General features: G+C 40.6%; 1 protein-coding gene across 2 annotated transcripts in view; it reads left to right on the top strand.

Moving 5' to 3' along the window:
* Window positions 1-16,207, top strand: part of arhgef3 (Rho guanine nucleotide exchange factor (GEF) 3) — a 248,945-nt gene that overhangs the window by 119,842 nt on the left and 112,896 nt on the right. For both annotated transcript variants that reach the window (XM_073072231.1, XM_073072233.1), the window contains one exon: window positions 7,258-7,320. In XM_073072231.1, coding sequence (XP_072928332.1) covers window positions 7,258-7,320 — 63 coding nt within the window. The remainder of the gene's footprint in view (window positions 1-7,257; window positions 7,321-16,207) is intronic.

The following is a 16,207-nucleotide window of genomic DNA, read 5'->3' as shown; positions in this document are numbered from 1 at the left end:
GTGACCATGGTTTTACAGTCTAACAAAACCGCAGTGAGAGCTTCTTGTGTTGTAATTTGCTCTGCTAATGGGGAAGATGTAGTGAGAGGGAGTGCAGGCATTTACGGGCCATATTCATCAGGATATCAAAATGTAGAGACTGGAAAAATTAAAAGACAGTTTCAGTAAATGTGGCATAAGTAAGTATATTGACATACATTAAAACAACTTTTGTAATAATCATCTGAAATCCAGAAGCAGTTTGATGCAATTAATTAAGATAGATACTTCACTGATCCCAAAGGAAATTACAGTGCCACAGTAACATTACAAGTGCATAGATATAAATATTAGAAGAGAAATGGAAAGAATAAAAATAAGTTACCACAAACAGTCCAACAGGAGATGCTGGTGCTCCACTCAAGTCTGTCATCCAGGTGCACCCTCAGGTACTTGTAGGTCCTCACCATCAATAGTAACTGGGAGCAATGCAGGCTTAGTCTTCCTAAAGTCCATCACCATCGTCTTTGTCTAGGGGACATTGCCTCAAGATTCAGGGGAGAAGATTTAGGACGGAGATGAGGAGAAACTGTTTTTCCCAGAGAGTGGTGAATCTGTAGAATTCTCCGCCCAGGGAAGCAGTTGAGGCTTCTTCACTAAATATATTTAAGATACAGTTGGATAGGTTTTTACATAGTAAGTGAATTAAGGGTTATGGGGAAAAGTTAGGTAGATGGAGCTGAGTTTACAGATCAGCCATGATCTTATTGAATGGCGGGGCAGGCTTGATGGGCTGGATGGCCTTCTATTGCTCCTATTTATTATGTTCTTATGTCTTACTGATGTTGAGCTGCTGATGATTCAGTGCCCTGTTTTCATCCTCTTGTCCTCCCTTTATACACCCAACTATTGCTGAGTCATCAGAGAATTTGCAAATTACATCACTCAATGTTGTGTCTAAAGTCTGAGGAATGCGGTAAACAGTAAGGGAGCCAATATAATTCCCTGTGGGGCTCAATAGCCATGACACACAGCTCCGAAGCTGCACAGACTGTGGTCTTCCAGTCAGGTTGTCCATTATCCAGGATGCAATGGAAGTGCCAACCTGTATTGAACAGAGCTTTTCCCCCAGCATTGAGGGTTGTATGGTATCGAAGGCACCTGCGAAATAAAAAAAAACACGATCCTCACCGTGCTAGCCTGCTAATCCAAATGGGAGTAGACTCCGTTCAGCAGGTAGATGACAGAATCGTCGACACAAATGTGTTCCTGGTAGGCAAACTGCAGGGGATCGATGGCTGATCTCACCGGGGGTCGGAGATGAGCCTGGACCAGCTTCTCTATGGTCGTCTTGATGTGTGAGGTCAGGGCCATTGTACGATAGCCATTCAAGACTTGCGGTTGGCCTTTCTTGGGTACTGGGACCATACATGATGTTTTCCACACAGTCAGGACCCTTTCCAGTCTAAGACACAGATTGAAAATGCACTGGAGAACTCCACACAACTGCTATAAGGTAATTATAGTGAGGGAAAAAGACTGAACTACATATTAGAAAAAAGTTTAAAATGTGATATCCCATCAATATTTCAATATTTTTAACTGTTAGGTATCCATTAACTTTACTATAGGACAGTTTTATTTAATTATTGAACCGAGTCCTTCACAGTGACCCCAAATGGATGTAAAATAGAGCCCACTTCATTTTATGTTCAGAGTTTTAAAAAATCTGAATCATATCGTGTAAGATACTCTTGGAACATGAGTTAAAATTGCAAATGTTTTGGTTATTTTCTTTAACAGCAAGTTGTTATGCTGTATAATATACTGGATGTGAGAGGGAGGAGTAAGCCGGAACACAAGCAAATCTGTTAATGTTGGAAATCCGGAGCAACACATACAAAAAAACTGGAGGAACTCTGCAGGCTTTTAGATACAAGTAGATTCAATATTAAAATTCAGAAGAATTAAGCTAGCGCTTGAGAGAGGAACAAGAATTTTCCTTTAGCTCAGGAGTGGTGAATCTGTTTAATTTGTTGCCACAGGCGCTGTGGAGGCCAGGCCTCTGGCTGCATTTAAGGCAGAGGTTGATAGGTTCTTGATTAGCCAGGGGGTGAAAGGCTATGGGGAGGAGGCAGGAGAATGGAGCAATGATGAAATGGTGGATCAGACTCGATGGGCTGAATGGTGGAAATACAGAAGAATAATGAAAGATAAGCTTGTGTTGAGCTTCATTATCGCAGTAGAGGAGGACACAGACAGATAGGTTAGAGTGGGAATAAGATGGAGAATTAAACTACCAGGCAACAGGAAACACACAACGCTGGCCTGTAGACTGAATACAGGTGCTCCACTATGTGGAGGCATTGGCCCAGGTTGTTTGCTTTGTTACAAACAAGAGAAGATCTGCAGAATCCAAGCCAACCACACAAAATGCTGGAGGAACTCAGCAGACTAGGCAGCATCTATGGAAGAGAGTAAACAGTCGACATATCATGAAGAGTCTTGGCCTGAAACGTCAACTGTTTACTCTTTCCCATCGGCACTGCCTGGACTGCTGAGTTCCTCTAGCATTTTGTGTGTTGTTTATCTTGTTTCCTTTCTTATATATTATTCCTCCGCAAGTGGAAAACATGCTTAGTCTGACCTGCCAGGCATGTCTTCTTGCTCTGCATTTCATGGCTTGTACACTCTTTTCTCACCTTCTGACCTCTCCAATTCGCTCAATGATCAGATAATCTTGAGTATAATTTATGCACCGCTTTACCACACCAGAGATGCTCTCTCCCCCACCCTTTCCTGTCGCTTACCAATCTTTTCTCTCCTTTCTAGTTCCGACAAAGGGTCTTTCACCCGAAAGGTTCACCTTGTTTCTGTTCCCACTGATGTGGCATGACCTGAGAATATTTCCTACATTTTCAATTTTCGTTGTACGTAGAAGAAAGAATGATTTTCATTGTAAGCTGAAGATGACAAAGTTGGCTGATGTGTTGTAAAATTACCGATCAAACTTAGACTCTATTGGCATGTAGTGCAGAGATTATTGTCCACCTTTCCGACATGATTGGTAAACTTTCTGTTTAACGTTGCAGTGGTTTGCATGTACTTGTGAATTTGGTAATTTCCTTTATTTGATGCCCATCACCTTCATCCTGTTTTTAAATTTTTGTTTCCATGTTCATTCCACTTTGAGGCTATAACTGTGGGTAACCATTTTCCATCACAGCAAAAGCTACACTCATACTGGTAGTAAAGTGACATTATTTTTCATGCACAAGTCATTGACTCACACAGCATGGAAACAGGCCCCTTGGCCCACCGACGCTGCGCCGATCAAGAACCTATTTTTATACTAATCCACCTTCTTCTGTAGAACACAGACATTCCTATCAACCACCTCTCCCCCAGACCCTATCACTCATCTGCACATTCAGTGCAACTAATGGCGGCCAATAAACCCATGAACCATTTTTAGAATGTGGAAGGGAAGTGAAGCACCTTGAGGAGACCCAGGAGATCCCAGAGAGAACGTGGAGACTGCAGACAAACAGCAGTATAGGTCAGTATGGGACTCGAGTTACTGCAGCTGTAAGGCAGCACCTCTACCAGCTGTGATGCTGTGCCACAAACCATTGTCAGCACCTCTTGCTGGGCCAGAATTTATTGCTCAACACCAAATGCCTTGAGACTACAGTGGTGAGCCTGTTTGGAAATGCTTTGTCCACTTGGTAATGGTTCTCTGGAGTTCTGTCAAGTTGACAGCTCCAGTGGTTTTTGCCTAGTGATTATGAAAGGAATGAAGACATATTTTCAAGTTATGAAAATTTATTACTGGAAGAGAGCTTGCAAGACTTGATACTCTATTATTCTGTAGCACTGGTACTTTCAGACAGTAAAGACTTGGGTTTGTGATCGGCTGATGAAGGAGACTTTGTGAATTGCTTTATGATTCTTGTAGATAGTGTGCATTTGGTGACGTTACACCGATGATGAAGGGAGTGTGTTTTTATTGATGGAATGCTAGTAAAGGTTTGGATGGCCAACACATCTCCTCCATAAGTGCACCACAAGGCTGTGTGCTTCGCCCCCTGCTACTCACTTTACACTTATGACTGTGTGGCTAAGCACAGCTCCAATGCCATATTTAAGTTTGATTTTGACACCACTACCGTGGGCCGAATCAAAGGTGGTGACGAATCAGCATACGGGAGGGAGAGTGAAAGTCTGGCTGAGTCACGCCACAGCAACAACCTCGCACTCAATGTCAGCAAGACCAAGGAGCTGACTTTTGACTTCGGCAGCAGGAAACTGGAGGTCTATGAGCCAGTCTCCATCAGGGGAATCGGAGGTGGAGAGGGTCAGCAACTTCTAAGCTGCTGAACGTTATCATTTCAGAGGACCTGTCATGGGCCCAGCATGTAAGTGCAATCACGAAGAAAGTATGGCAGCACCTCTACTTCCTTACAATTTTTTGAGAAGATTTGATATGACATCTAAAACATTGACAAACTTCTATAGATGTGTGGTGAAGAGTATATTGACTGGCTGCGTCACAGCCTCGTATTGAAATACCAATGCCCTTGAACAGAAAATCCTACGAAAAGTAGTAGATATGGCTCAGTCCATCATTATTGTCCTCCCTGTTGAGTGCTGTCTTCCATTGATTCTACTACAGTAATAGGATTTATTGGATGTCTCCACAGGAAAATGAATCTTAGGGGTGTATATGGTGACAGAGGTGTACTTCGATTATAAAGTTACTTTGAACTTTGCAGGATTCCATGTTCCAAAGGCTGTTTTGCATCTTGTGTAGTTGTAGTTGCTCTCATTTCAATATGTGGAAAATATTTCCTTTGACTTAAAAGAAGTGGAATAATTGAATTGCTTAGAGAATGAATAACTTGTCATAGAATACCCCAGCCTCTGGTCTGCTTTGCAGTCACAATGTTCACCATAGAGCAACTTATCTTCCAGTGTTGTCGTGTTCCTGTGATAATATCTCAACCATGGCAGTAACATCATTGCACTTAGTTTAGAATGTTAAGCTGGTTATTGTTCCCCAGCTTTATATTGATGGACAATTGCCAGGATTCCCAAGTAAAATGTACTTTGATGCACAAAGAAATGTTTCCCCAGTGTACATTTACTGTGACATTTAGAATATTCTCTAGAAAGTTTGAGAAATATTAACTATTGTATCTCAACAATATTTTGCTGTAATGTATCAAATGGACTTTAACACTGAAAAGGAAAACATGCTGCGTGTATTAACAGAGATGAAATTCAGAAATACTACATTGACCAAACTGGGTGAAAACTATCCACAAGGATGCATGAACAGCAACTGGCTGTAAAGCGGCATGACCAACTCTCCTTAGTGTCTACCCACGAAGATCGAGAGGGACAAAAATTCGACTGGGCCTCAGTGAGAGTCATGGCGCCAGTGAACGCACGGAATTCCCAGAAGTGAGGTCTCCCGCGAGCAATTCTGCGAACAAACACATAGACCTCGATCCGGTTTGTGAGTCAATGTGGGCAAAATTCACCACCCAACCAATCAGCGGTGAGATTTCCTCCCCACGTCACGAATGAGTTTCTGAAATGAAAATCAGATAATTAACATGTATAAAGGCCAAGCATTTGGAGGATGCAGCATAATTAACAGCACACCGAAAATGTCTCCTTGTATAGTGATGAAGCTTTTACAAGTAAATTGCCAAGATCAGAGAACCCACTCAACCCAATTTTTTTTTTAATTGCCTCAAATATTCTATGAGAGGAGAATAGTGGCAATTATGCTATGCATTATTCAGATACACACATTTATCAAGAGAGAACAACCTATTTTATTTAATCAATTTACATAGAATTATATACAATATACAGCAAAAACAATGTACTCTACACATCCTTGTAGGTTTTTACAGACTCTTAGAGTCTCCTTTCAGAAGACCAGTTAAAACTGTTCAGTTAATTTTAAATCTGAGAAATTTTTGATAACTCAAAATATTCAGGACTATGAGGAAAATGTGGGTATGGTGGTATTTGATATAGTGATTGATACATAGTGATATCTGATATTTATTGCATAAGTCTTGACTATTTCTGTAACCTCATTAGGTAACTTTTTGCAAGTTGGTTATGCATGATTTTGCTTTCTGGAATCAATTGGAATCAATTCTTACATTTTTTTTTTCTGATGTTTCCTGCTTCTGATGTTTGTTTATTTGAATCAGGTTCAAAGTACATTTAGTATCGAAGTATGTATACATTATACAACCTGAGATTCGTCTCCTTACAGGCAGCCATAAAACAAAGAAACCCAATAGAACCCATTTTTAAAAAAAGACCGTCAAACATCTAATGTACAGAGAGAGAAAAAAACAAATCATGCCAACAATATAAGTAAACAAATAGCATTCAGAACAAAAGTGAGTCCACAGACACGAAGCCTGGAGCAGGCCACATCCTCAGCCTCAGTTTGATGCAGATCCAAGTAAATGTTGTGAAGCAGTGAGAAGAACTGCCCAACCCTTGCCTCTGGTCAATGAAAAAGCAGCTAGAGGAATTTTACAAGTATATTAAGTATTATACTATTTTGCATTCGGGTTAGTATTTCCATTATTTGAACACTAGGCCTGAATTGGGAATACATTATCTTCTCTTTGTATGGAAAAGGAGATGGTTTAAATGCAATAATGCTGGTGTAATGGAATATACTACTGTACATAACTTTCATTGCAATGAATTCAGGACATCTTTGGTACAGTGTTTGAGAGATAACGCAGGTACACTTCTGTGGTATCACTTTTGTAGGCATTTGCTGTAGAAGAATAAAACTTTGTGGTATCCCAAGATTGTGCATTCAATCCCCAATCTGGAAGCTGGAGCGAGTAATTTAATGACTGCTCAGTGTGGGACCAGAAGAGTATATGGGGAGCAGCCTTCTTCCATGTCGGATGTATGCAAATTCTCTCTCTGGTAACATATTATCATTCTGCATTTTCTGATCATTCATGTTTATGCCACATTGCTGTATGGAAAATAAACTTTAGCATTTTTCTGTGTGCCATCTGTGATTACACTTTAAAGGAATATCACTGACTCTGGAAAAACCTTCCAGTGGTCCGAGGCCAGAAAAGATGCTGTATAAAATCTAAAAAGTTTAGTAACCTGAAAGATGAAAGTTGTCTCTTTTTCCAGCACATTGTTTTTGTTACAGTTCATTATACTTTCCATTTCTAACATGTCTGACATCATTCATTCTTTTTGTTGTAGAAGAAACGGAAGCAGAGAAAAAGAGATGAAGATTCTCTGAGCTTGTGTAGCCTCGATGGAAACGTAAGCAGTGTTTTAATTTTTTATATAGTTATCCAACTCTCTTTAGATTTTAATGGGAACGAATAGCAAAAATGTGTGAATATACTTTGAGTCTGTTGACTTCACATTGGGCAATGTCGTAACAAGTCTTCTCAAGACTTGTTATTGCATTTTGTTTAAAAATTGTTAGTGGTACATGGAGATCAGTTACTAATAAACAATGATGAGGACTTTATTATTCAAAAGTTATCACAAGTGAGTTAATTGATTCCCTTTTTGAATGGGGTTACTTTCTCAATTGGTAGTTTATATGTTGTTTTTTTATTTCCTTGCACAAATTATTCTACTTGGAATTTTCTTTGTGTTTTGAGGCGTTTTTCATTCTTGCACCTTCTGAGCTGCAGTTTTACTATGACTGGGGGAACAAAGTGTGAATTTTCAGGAAATGTGCTGAATAGGAAGTGGTTCTAGAGACAAGACTTCAACATAACGCAGACAGTTTGACCTAGATTCTTCATTCTTAGCAACCAGAGTAACTCTTACTGCAGATGGGTAAACATGTCTTTGAAAGGAAAGCCAAGCTGCATTTGTAGCAAAACGTTTGCATGATACTTGATGCATCCTTTGATAGTAAGTTAGAATAAGTTGAGACTATGGAGCAACAATTCATTTTTGTAGAATCAAATAAACCGTAATGTTTCTTCTCAGGCAGTCCCTTGGGATTACATTTTAGAGTCTCAATGAGGCATATGTTGGTTCTGCAGACTCTGCCACAGGTGATTAAAGATTTGCTCTATTTATCGTACGTACATCAAAACGTACCATGAAATGCATCATCCGCATGGTATCATCAGATCAGTGAGAAGTATGCTGGGTGGGTCTCACCATGCTTCCGGCACCAACTTTGCATGCCCACAACTCACTAACCACAGGTTTTTCGAATGTGGAAGAAACCGGAGCACCCAGTGGAAACTGATGTGGTCACGAGGAGATCGTGCAAATTCCTTACAGACGGCGGTGGGGACGGAATCCTGACCTTGCTGCTGGTGGTGTAACAGTGTTACACTGACCACTGTGCTACAATACCGGCTCTGGTACGGATGAAGCAGGGAATACACACTTGGACAGGTGGATGTACGCAACGGGATGTGGTGCACTTCTGCCACTTTTGCCAGGCTTCCACATGTTCCCAGCAGAAAGACCAGAAGTTTATGCAGCCATAATTATCCTTTTGCTTTTGGACAGATATGGGCAAGGGATTCATTTTTCCCAAGGAGCTTAAAAGAAACTCCATGAATAATTTGGTCAGGATATTAACATTGCTTTGCTTATCCTGACATTGAATTTCAAGGATTTTTCAGATAAAGGTGGAATGATTGTTCTCTGGTGCTTTGAGGTCCCTACAGTAAGCCATATAAACCATATAACAATTACAGCACAGAAACAGGCCATCTCGGCCCTTCTAGTCCGTGCCGAACGCCTACTCTCACCTAGTCCCACCGACCTGCAGTCAGCCCATAACCCTCCATTCCTTTCCTGTCCGTATACCTATCCAATTTTTTTTTTAATGACAATATCAAACCTGCCTCTACCACTTCTACTAGAAGCTTGATCCACACAGCTACCACTCTCTGAGTAAAGAAGTTCCCCCTCGTGTTACCCCTAAACTTTTGCCCCTTAACTCTCAACTCATGTCCTCTTGTTTGAATCTCCCCTACTCTCATTAGAAAAAGCTTATCCGCGTCAACTCTATCTATCCCCCCTCATAATTTTAAATATCTCTTTCAAGTCCCCCCCCCCCAACCTTCTACGTTCCAAAGAATAAAGACCTAACTTGTTCAACCTTTCCCTGTAACTTAGGTGCTGAAACCCAGGGAACATTCTAGTAAATCTCCTCTGTCCTCTTTCTATTTTATTGACATCTTTCCTATAATTCAGCGAACAGAATTGTACACAATACTCCAAATTTGGCCTCACCAATGCCTTGTACAATATTAACATTACATCCCAACTCCAATACTCAATGCTCTGATTTATAAAGGCCAGCAAACCAAAAGCTTTCTTCACCACCCTATCCACATGAGATTCCACCTTCAGGGAACTATGCACCGTTATTCCTAGATCACTCTGTTCTACTGCATTCCTCAATGCCCTACCATTTACCATGTATGTCCTATTTTGATAAGTCCTACCAAAATGTAACACCTCACACTTATCAGCATTAAACTCCATCTGCCATCTTTCAGCCCACTCTTCTAACTGGCCCAAAATCTCTCTGCAAGCTTTGAAAACCTACTTCATCATCCACAACGCCACCTATCTTAGTATCGTTTGCATTCTTACTAATCCAATTTACCACCCTATCATCCAGATCATTAATGAGAGTGGAGAGCCGTCCACTCTCCAAATCATATGGGAAGCAGGGATCTCTGCTGCCCAGTTGACCTGAGCTTAGTGCTAAGTTTGAGGGCATGATCCTCAAGTGCACACTTATTGAGATCGTCGAAGGCAGTGGTGAATGTAATCATCACTGTCAGCCTCCAGAGGTGGCTCCCAAGGGATGGGGAGAGTGCACATTATCCAGGATCTCTTAGTGAGCACCTGTTGAATGTGGAAGTTTTTGGCAGTGGGGACAGGTTACTGGGAGCTTTTTATTTACTTGTAGGCATTAAATGCCAGGTCTATTCTTCAGGGAATGAGTCGACAATTACTTAAAGTTGAACCTCTGAGCATTGACTGGGTAATGCAGCTGTCATTGAAGTAACCTTTATTCTGTGATGGAGGTGACATAGTTCAACAGTTTACAAGTTGCCTGATAGATTAGCTGCACTCTAATAGCAGCCTTTTGGAGATAAGACATTGCATTTCAGTAAGCAAGACTGAAAAAGTGTTGGAGCAAAGCCGCAGCTTTGTTTGACACCAATCTGTACTGGCATGTGTAGTGTGCATCTTGCCTTAACCTCATGAAATGTTAAATTGGTTTAAATCGCTTCATACATGCCATCATGGAATCAAGTGATGGAAATGAATTTCTGTGTTCCATCAAACCGAGAAAGGACACAAACACTTAAAAGATCAAGAACACATATGGATTGTTGTTGACGGTGCTCCCTGCATTTCTCTGAGCTAAAAAAAATAGTGTCAATCACATCCAATGTGCCTCTGGATAAACAGAATTTGCTCTGAGATTTGTGGAGAAATTCTTTCTCCACAAATCATAGAAGGACCATTGCAACAGTTCTTCCTTGTGAAGAGACTGGGAGAGACTCCTCTGTTGTTACTGCCAATGGATTTGTCCCCTTCTTCGAGTATGACATCTTTGCATTCTGACACTATCCTTCTCTTCCCAGATGTGAGAGATGAGATGAACTTGTGTCTCAAGTTACTGCCCATCAATTAGAACTTCAGTAGTGAATACCCTCTGCTTCAAAGGTTGTTGTTTTTGGATGCTCTGCAGCCCTATCAATTCCTATTAATTTGTGTTCATGGCAGGACTGAACTGAACAGTTTGCTCTGGGATGGAGTTAAGAACAGAGCCATGATTAACAAGTTCTTTGAAATACACTCTGCACTGGAGCTAACTGTTTCCTATCTCATGAAAGTGAGTCTTGAATGTTCGTGCTATGTAGAGCCTGGACAATGCTGAAGAATCTGCGTGTTATGGTTATCAGGGAGTAATAATATGCCCTATAACTCTGTTGTGAAATTGATTTTATATAGACAGTGTATATATTTGGCTCATTGACTAACTCTGGTCACAGCCACCTGACTCGCCAAGAAATAACAGGTCATACACCAGCATAAATTATGAACAGAGTATACTTACAAATTTTTCAACTTTATCAAACAATTAACAGGAAAAGAAAAGAAAGATAAAAGGGCCCATTGCAGTAAACCCAGTCCAATGTGCACATAAACGTTGGAGCTCATTTCTGAAGTAGTCGGGTGTATCGCTATGCTCACACGCTGAACCTACGTTCTGTGTGAAAGACCATCTCGAATGAACTGGCTAACTCAGGAGTATTGGCACTTCCTCCAGGGAACCATTCTTCTGCACAAAGCACTTCTTACAATGGGGTCTCTCCCCTGGGCAGCACTCTGCATCTTCCATTGTGCCCCTCTGCGCAGCTCCCGCCAAAAGCTTCCAAACCAGACTACTGTACTTCAGAAATCTCATCCCGTCCAGCCCTCTCGAATGTTCCATTGGGTGGAAAGTTATGACACGTACCAAAACAACCCTGACTGGCTGACACCACATTCCCAAGTTGGTTAACGTGGCTCCTTATCTTCGGCTAAAGTCAAAACGCTCATTCTAACAGGACACACTGCTTTTACAGAAAACTTCTAAAATAAAAGTACCTCACAACATGTATACCTCACAGTATACATGTTGATCGGCATCAACTTACATTGATACCTTCTCAATTTCCATTTGCAACACTTTCCAAGTAATGGTTTTGATGAAAACAGAACTGCCAAAGTGATTTATGTTGAAGTATTTGAACCTGTGAATAATATTTGGCCCTTTGAACAATTGAACCATATTTAAAAGCTTACTACGTGAAAGAATCTATGTGTGGGGAGGTGTGGAGCTCTAGTGTTCTGAAAATCTGAATAACATTGTCTGTGAAATTCTTGCCCTTTATTTGCTGTGGAGGCATCCATGTTTCCAACATGGTGTCCTAGATGTGCGCTCCGACAGGGCCTGCATAGAGCATAATTTGCTAAGACATTTGCAGAGCAGTAACAACCTGATACAAATGAATGCCAATGCTGACTTGAAGCTGCTGCTGCCATTTTGGAATGCCACATTAAAGCGTTTTGTCTGAACTTTTGTAATGCTCAATTGTGTGAGTGCCCTCCCATCATTCTGCTCCAATGGAGCAGTAGGTTACTGCTTAGTTACTGGATTATCCCAAATGCTAGTCCAATACATTGGCTTTCCTGTAATAGGTTAAATTTTCATTAGTTTACAGAAAGCAATATGACTAATTGTGTAGTATTACTAGATTCATTTACAATTCACCAAAAAAATTGTTCTTTTTGCTATGGCTGCTCTCATGGGTCGAGCATCCAGTACAGGCTGCCTTTTTAGTAGCACAAGCCACTCAGAACTTTGGCTATCTGCCAGTCCAGCCAGTCAACAGTAAAGATTTGGCACTAATTGCACTACTGGAGAGGTAGTAACAGGGCAGAAAGAAATGGCAGACAAACTTAGTAAGTACTTTGCATCAGTCTTCACTGTGGAAGACATTAGGGATATACCAGAAATTTGAGAGTGCCGGGGGTAGAAGTGAGTGTAGTTGCTATTACTAAGAGGATAGCTAAAAGGTCTGAAGAGACACAAGTCACCTGACCCGATGGACTACACCCCAGAGTTCTGAAAGAGGTAGCTGAAAATATTGTAGAGGAATTAGTAATGATCCTTCAAGGATCAATAGATTCTGGAATGGTTCTGGAGGACTGGAAAATTGCAAATATCACTCCACTCTTTAATTTGCTTTCTTCTGTCTCCCTCCCCTTCTTTTAGTCCAGTTACCCTGACTTCAGTGGTTGGGAAGATGTTGGAGTCCATTATTAAGGATGAAGTTTTGGGGTACTTGGAGGCACAGGATAAAATAGGCCAAGGGGAAATCTCGCCTGACAAGTCTGTTGGAATCCTTTGAGGAAATAACAGGCAGGATAGACAAAGGAGAGTCAGTGGATGTTGCTTAGTTGGATTTTCGGAAAGATGTATACAAGGTGCCGCACATGAAGCTGCTTAACAAGGTAAGAACTCATGGTATTACAGAAAGCATACTAGAATGGATAGAAGGTTGGCTGACTGGCAGGGGGCAAAGAGAGGCAAAAGTAAAAGGGGGCTTTACATGCTGTGTGTCTCTTATTTGGACTTGGCAAATCTTCCCAAATGTTACTTCTTTCAGGAAAGTTAAATATAGGTTACCATTTGATATATGTACACAGTTTAATCTTAAATTATTAACATTGGGTAAGTTCTAAACACATTTTGATTTGTTAAGTACAATGCATGAAGATGACATTCTACAGTATGTAGTAGCTCAGCTGAAACACCTTACTTAATATGACTATTGCTCGGGTCTTGTTATTGTACCCATGTGTCAAGAAAAGCTGGACCATGTCTTGTGTTGCCGTTTCATTGTCTGGCTGGATGTTACTGGTATATAATGATGGTTGATCTTATATAGATTTTCAGAACTCTTCAAAATAGGTATTTATAATATTATTTAGTATAGCTGATATATTCTTCTGTAAAAAAAAATGCTATTGTACAAATAATACTTGGTATGGTAATTTTCTCTTGTCCCTTAACACTCATGGATTTAATATCCTACAGATTTGTTTGGCTAATATCTAAAAGATTATTTAACTGGTGTGACAATGTGAGTGTGATGGTTACAACTTTTCAAGTGGGGATTTCCTAAGATGTGGGTGAAATGTTTCCTCTACTTTAAAACAGCAGACCACTAAACTAAGGGGAAAAATTGGCTTTCAGAAGACCCACTTCCTACTCACCTCTCAGTTCTTGCACAATGGTGACCTATATTTGAATAGCAAAGGTTTCTCTGATTTTATGTGGGTGTGATCTGTCTATACTCATTTGGGGTCAAATTACATAAGAGTTTCATGATAATGATCGAGCCCATTTTTGTTCCTTTTTGGAGGATGTCCATAAATGTACCTTTGTAACACACTATATTTTTAGAATGTATCTTATTGGCTATGATGGAAATGCTTTAAAATATTTAAGATCTTAAGGAACCCTCTCAGCCTCAATCTCCTGTCTTCTCTCCGTATCCTTTCATGTCCTGACCAATCAAGAATCTATCAACCTCTTCCTTAAATATACACAAAGACTTGCCCTCCACAGCTGCCGGTGACAAGGAATTCCACAGACTCACCACCCTCTGGCAGGAGAAATGGGCAGGGTTCATGGATTTGTGACAGAGAATACAGGGAAATTGATGGGCAAATGAGACTGAGGAAAATCCTCAGAGATGGCATAGACTTGGTGGACTGAATAATTTTCCTTCTATATCATAACAAAATCAGAGAGCAGATTTAAAGAAATTTCTTTCAGAGAAAACCCTGGACTGGTGGTGGAGTTCCTGCAACGGTTTGTACTCATCAATGACTTTGTGGCATGGAAATGTTCATTCAACACTGGAGAGACATGAGATGAATCATTTTGAATTTGTCATTCTTGCTAATGGTCAGAAAATGTAATCAGGGAAGAGCAGATATATTATTGCAAAGGCTCCGCAGAGGTATTTTATTATAGAGTGGCAGAAAGGTTCACTTCCAGCTCCACTCGTTTTTTTCCCCTAGTTGATCTAAGGATGCATTTGACCAACTCCCTGACAGATTTACAGGGCAGGTAGACCAAAATAAGGCAAGTACAAAAACATTAGTGGCCTTCTCAGAAGTTCAAAAACATTTGGGTCTATCCAGCCTCAGGCCATGGAATAGCAGCCAAGGTTAGAGCAGCATAAAAGCTTTTCTTTCTAGATAGCACACCCAATGCAGCATTCTACAAAATACCTTTGTCAAATTTATTACAACTTTCCATATAAGTTGCAGTTTGAAAGAATTATCTTTCTTTTTATGATTGTAAGTACTGTTGCCAACACTTCACTGTCCGTGAAAGGAATGTGCTAAGGCACCTTCAACTACTGCCGTCCTTGTGGTGAGGGTATTCAAGTACTTTTACTCAGCAGTGGCAAGAGAGGGTATTGAAGGTGATAACATTCCTGTACACCTTATTACAGGTGCCTGGTAACATACCTGGTCAGGTGCTGAGGGACTGTGCAGTCTAGTTAACAGAGATCTTAATGGATATCTTCAACATCTCTATGGAACAGTCCGCTGTTCTATTTGACCTCCTACCATCAGGCAGGCAGTACCGTAACATAAAGACAAGAACTGTTAGGATGGGAAACGGCTTCTTCCGCCAAGCCGTAAGACTCTTGAACTCATTACCACCACCCAAGTCTCTCCATGAATGAAGCACCAATACAGTTATACTGTTTACTTATTAACCTGTCATAAATGTACCTTATTATTTGTTAATTTATTTGTGGTAATATCACTTTATTTGCTCTGTGTGTGAGTTATATGTACTTGGTCCAGAGGAACATTGTCTCATTTGGCGGTGTACATCTCTACAGTTAAATGACAATAAACTGAACTTGAATTTGTCTTCTAGGTGCTTCTTGTAGATACGTCAACAATTTACAATGTAGGGGAGTGTATAGTCATGCACTTTGGTTAAAGGAATAAAGGCATAGACTATTTTCTAAACCGGGAGAAAATTCAAAAACCAGAGGAGCAAAGGGACCTGGGAGTCCTCGTGCAGGATTCCCTAAAGATTAATTTGCAAGCAGTAAGGAAGACAAATGCAATGTTAGCATTCACTTCCAAAGGACTAGAATATAGAGGCAAAGATGTAATGCTAAGACTTTAAAAGGTATTGGTCAGACTGTATTTGGAGTATTGTGGACAATTTTGGGCCTCATTTCTAAGAAAGGATGTGCTGGCATTGGAGAGGGTCCACAAGCGGTTTACAAGAATGATCTTGAGGAATGAAAGGGTTAATAGATGATTAAACACAAGAAAACCAGAGTGACACACCCAAAATGCTGGAAACTCAGCAGGTCAGATAACATTTATGGAGAGGAATAAACAATTGATGTTTCAGGCCAAGACCCTTCATAAAGACTGGAAAGGAAAGGGCAAGAAAATTCTGGGCCCGTGCTCGTCCTTTCCAATCCTGATGAAGGTTTATGCCCAAAATGCTGACTGTGCATTCCTGTCCATGGGTTTGCATATGGATGAACCTGTACTGCTGAAGTTTAGAAGAATGTGGGCGGAGGGTGGGGGGGGGGGGGGA

This window comes from Hemitrygon akajei, chromosome 19, assembly GCF_048418815.1.
Source record: "Hemitrygon akajei chromosome 19, sHemAka1.3, whole genome shotgun sequence".
NCBI classification, from domain to species: Eukaryota; Metazoa; Chordata; class Chondrichthyes; order Myliobatiformes; family Dasyatidae; genus Hemitrygon; species Hemitrygon akajei.
This window is presented reverse-complemented; position numbering and strand designations above follow the sequence as displayed.